Source organism: Myotis davidii, unplaced genomic scaffold (genome assembly GCF_000327345.1).
Source record: "Myotis davidii unplaced genomic scaffold, ASM32734v1 scaffold2674, whole genome shotgun sequence".
In the NCBI taxonomy this organism is placed as follows: domain Eukaryota; kingdom Metazoa; phylum Chordata; class Mammalia; order Chiroptera; family Vespertilionidae; genus Myotis; species Myotis davidii.
The window spans coordinates 27,505-31,814 of NW_006285308.1; the positions used below are offsets into that span (position 1 = coordinate 27,505).

General features: G+C 40.4%; 1 protein-coding gene across 1 annotated transcript; it reads right to left on the bottom strand.

Annotated features, from left to right (window-relative positions):
- Positions 1-1,339: 1,339 nt before the first annotated feature.
- LOC102751670 (olfactory receptor 7A17-like) lies at positions 1,340-1,942 on the bottom strand. The gene has a single exon (XM_006756054.1). It carries the CDS (start codon positions 1,940-1,942, stop codon positions 1,340-1,342), a length of 603 nt encoding a protein of 200 aa, XP_006756117.1.
- Positions 1,943-4,310: the final 2,368 nt, after the last annotated feature.

A 4,310-nucleotide genomic window follows, 5' to 3' on the forward strand; every position in this document is an offset into this window, starting at 1 on the left:
TGTTTTCATTATAGAGCTTTTGTTTCACTGAAATATGATCCTATCAGATTTCAGTGTTTATGTGTATTATTGCAACGTGCACATCGCTATTTGAAAAGCTTCTGACATAGTTCTAACAGAATGTTTTTTCTATTTGAAGAGAGTATTACAAAAGTAGGCTTACAGTTGTGTGGAAAATAATACAATAATCCTATATGATAAAAGGTTAATATGCAAATAGGCCGAATGGCGGAATGACTGGTCGCTATGATGTGCACTGACCACCAGGGGGCAGATGCTCAATGCAGGAGCTCTCTCTCTCCCTCTCTTTCTCCCTTCCCCTGTTCTGAGACCTTCTGATGTGGCCCTTAGAAGGCTGGGTATCCTCCAGAACCTGTGAGTAATAAACCTTGTGATTTCATAGATGCCTCATGATTGTTGCAATTTTAATAAGGACCACAAGAGCCCGTCCAGCCACAACATTGACTGTGGTCTGAGGAACCAGTAGGAAGGCCCAAGGCCAGTGCCCAGGCATTTTCAGCCTATAGCATTACCATCAACAGGCTGAGATTTATGAGGAACAAGGATAAAGTCAACATTATTAGGAAGAGCAGTTAAAGTACTGATGTATAAAGAATGAGAAACAGCCTGGCGGGTTTGGCTCAATGGATATAGCATAGTCCTGTGGACTGAAGTGTCCCGGGTTCAGTTCTTGTCCAGGGCACATACCTGGGTTGTGGGCTCAATCCTCAGTAGGGGCCATGCAGGAGGCAGCTGATCAATGATTCTCAATCATCATTAATGTTTCTTTCTCTCCCTCTCCCTTACTCTCTGAAATAAAAATATATTTTAATAAAATATATTTTAATAAAAATATATTTAAAAAAAGAATGAGACACATAGAACTTAAAATTGACATTTCAGCGTTTCCTGGAATGAAATTTTATAAATAGTGTGAGTAACCAAGCAATTTTTTTCCAACGGGAATAATACAACTTATGACTATTCTATCTATAAAATAAGAACAATTTCCTTACAATGATGTATATTATTTGAGAATAAATTAATCTTCAGAAATCCATGTTGTCCATGAAACAAACTAGAATTTGCATTCTGATCAAGGTTGGAAACAGCTGTTAGGTTAGAACAAAGGAGAGAGGGAATAACTGTCTGTATAATAGATGTAGCAGAAAGTGCAATGGAATGGTTACTTAAATTGTGTAGAGAAGTTGAACTCAAATAAATGGAAATTCCAGGAAATAAATAAAAGAAGCAAGTTGTACAAACACTATCTGATTAAAGGATCTTAATACCTGGTTTTCACTCTTGAAGCCATGAAATCAAGTGCAGTTTTTCAGACTCAGCACAGCTGTTTTTTTATGGCTGCCATCCCAAAGAATCGTTTCAGGGCCCCTTTTATGTCTTTGTTCCTGAGACTGTAGATGAAGGGGTTCAGCATGGGTGTGACCACGCTGTACATCACTGAGGCTGCTGCACTTGAGTGTGAGCTATGGGTAGCAGCAGAGCTGAGGTACACTCCTAGGCTGGTACAATAAAATAAGGAGACAACTGAGAGGTGAGACGCACAGTTAGAAAATGCCTTATACTTCCCCTGAGCCGATGGGATTGCACGTATGGAGGACACTATTTTAGAATATGAGTAAAGTATCCCAGCTAGGGGACCACCGCCCAGGAGCACAGCTACAAAATATATCACCATGGTATTAAGAAAGGTGTCAGAACAGGCGAGTTGGACCATCTGATTGAGTTCACAGAAAAAGTGGGGGATTTCCAAGTCTGTACAGAAAGTTAGTCGCAACACCATTAAGCTTTCTAATAAGGAATGCAGGGCACTTGTGATCCAGGATACCAAAAGCCCAAATATGAGGGGCTGCAGTTCTGGTTCCTCTGAAAAACCCAGGAGAATGAATTCTGACGCTCCTGTAAGATTCCCTGGTTCCATGAGGTGGGGGTGACTTCCAAGAAAGAAGAAAAGAGCATGAGGGCTTTCCATACAATCTAGTATTGCTCACATGGCTCTAATGCTACAGTGTGTCTCCTGCAGTCAAGAAATAAGTTTCAACATTTTGGTCTGGATTTGGTTCCATCTAGGACTTTCCTGTGTCATTTCAGAATAGCTATTTTTGTCCCAAACTGCTTTTTCCCTAAGATGTCAGGTATACTACAGTTTTAATGGGAAATTTTTCATGCATTTCAGGAATATGAATTGAGTGCTGACCATGGTTTCAGTACTGTCTGGGCTGTACGTAGAGGGTGCTGAAGAACAAAGTCCCTACAATTCAATCTGGAGGAAAGAATATAGAAGCAAATAATAGAAATATATAAATATTAGTCAATGGTAAAAAGTGAGAACACCTAGTTTAGATCAGCACTTCTCCAATTTCATTGTTCCCATGAAGTCCCCAGGATTCTGGCTCAAATGCAGAATTTGATGCAGCAGGTCTGGAGGCCTCAGAGAATCTGCATTTCCGACAGGCTCCCTGTTGGTGTGATGCTGCATGTCCTGGCCTGAGGACCACTCTCTGAGTAGAAAGGCTGTGGTTCTGTGTTAGAGGTAGCTGCAGGTAGTTTTAGGTCTTATCACCCAAGTATTGTCTTTGCATGGAGTTTTAAAGGAATAGTTACTCATTCTAGAGGTTATGATTAAATATTTGTTTCCTTTGTATAAGGGCCCTTGAGTGACACAAAATAATACTGAAAAATGGTTTGTAGCAGGTAGAATAAGAACCACTAAAAGATGTCCACATCCTAATCCCCAATAGTTTTAAATATGTTATTTTTTTATAGCAAGGGAAAGTTAGGGTAGCAGATGGAACAGGGTTGTTAATTAGCTGACTTTATTTATTTTATTTTTAAAATATATATTTTTATTGGTTTTAGAGAGGAAGGGAGAGGGAGAGAGAGATAGAAATGTCAATGCTGAGAGAGAATCACTGATCAGCTGCCTCCTGCATGCCCCCACTTGAGATTCCACTGGCAACCCAGACATGGGCTCTTTTTTTTCTTTTTCTTTAATTCTGTATTGTTTAAAGTACTACATATGTCTCCTTTCTCACCATTGATCTCTCCCCTGCACTCCCACTCTCCAGCCCATGCCAGGCATGTACTCTTGACTGGAATTGAACGGGAACCCTTCACCCTGTAGGCCTATCCTCTATCCACTGAGCCTAACCAGCTAGGACAATAATTGACTGACTTTAAAATAGAAGATGAGCTCGGATCATCCAGGTAGAACTAAGGTAAACACAATGGTCCCCTAGATGCAAAAGGAGAGGCAAGATGAAAATGTACACTATTGGTTTTGATGAAGGAGAAAGGGCCCTGAGCCATGGAATGCAGGTGGTCAGCAATGCAAACTGGAATTGGGAAGAAAACAGATTCTCCCCTGAGCCTCTAGTCTAGAAGGAACGCTGTGCTGTGCACATCTTGATATGAGACTCATTTCAGGCTTCTGGCACCTAGACCCGTATATATAAACTTTCAACAACGACTGCAGGAATATTTTATAGCAGCAATAGAAATCTCATGGAATAATTTATTCAGCAAAATATGTTGGACGAAACTGAGTTTAATTCTCTCTATTCATTAGGTTCCTTGGGTAAGGGCATTTTACTTTGAAAACCCACATGAAGTAAAGAATAAAATTTATAACTATTTGGAGATATTCCACCCCATTAGCTGGAACAGTGAAGTCCTCATTACACAGATGTAAACTGCTGTTAACTATGATGCCTTTGTGTCATTAAGGCTTAAGGTACAGTGTGTGGCCTTAATTTCTCTATCACTGAACTGTAAAAAGTATTGGCTCTCAGCACACTACACTCTGGCTAGAAGATGGTCAGTCCTCAATTTATATTCCCCAAGTGCACGGCAAAATTTCTCATTCAAAGTATGGAAAAATGACCACTGCAGGATTAGGGTGAGTGTGTGTCGAGTAAGACTCCCTCCACGTTCTGCATGGAGTAGGGTTCGGTATCTGAAAGAGGAGCCGCACAACAAATGAGAGAAAAAGACATGAGATAATTTTGCAATATTGGGGGACCAGGCGGCCAAGTCCCGAAGGACTTCCACCTATGCTCAGGCCTCTCCAATCTTTTATTGATCTGGAGTATCCCTTAGGGTAAGGAGGTTCAATGACACACAGATCAGCAGACAATTTCCAGGAATAGACAAAGTATCTGATTAGCTCATCAATAGATTTCCAGGATATCTGATTAACAATAATCAACAAGGATCTACATAAGTATCTAAGGAATTAAGGGAACTAAGGTGAGGATGCTTCAACTATTATTACCTAAATTACCATCTGG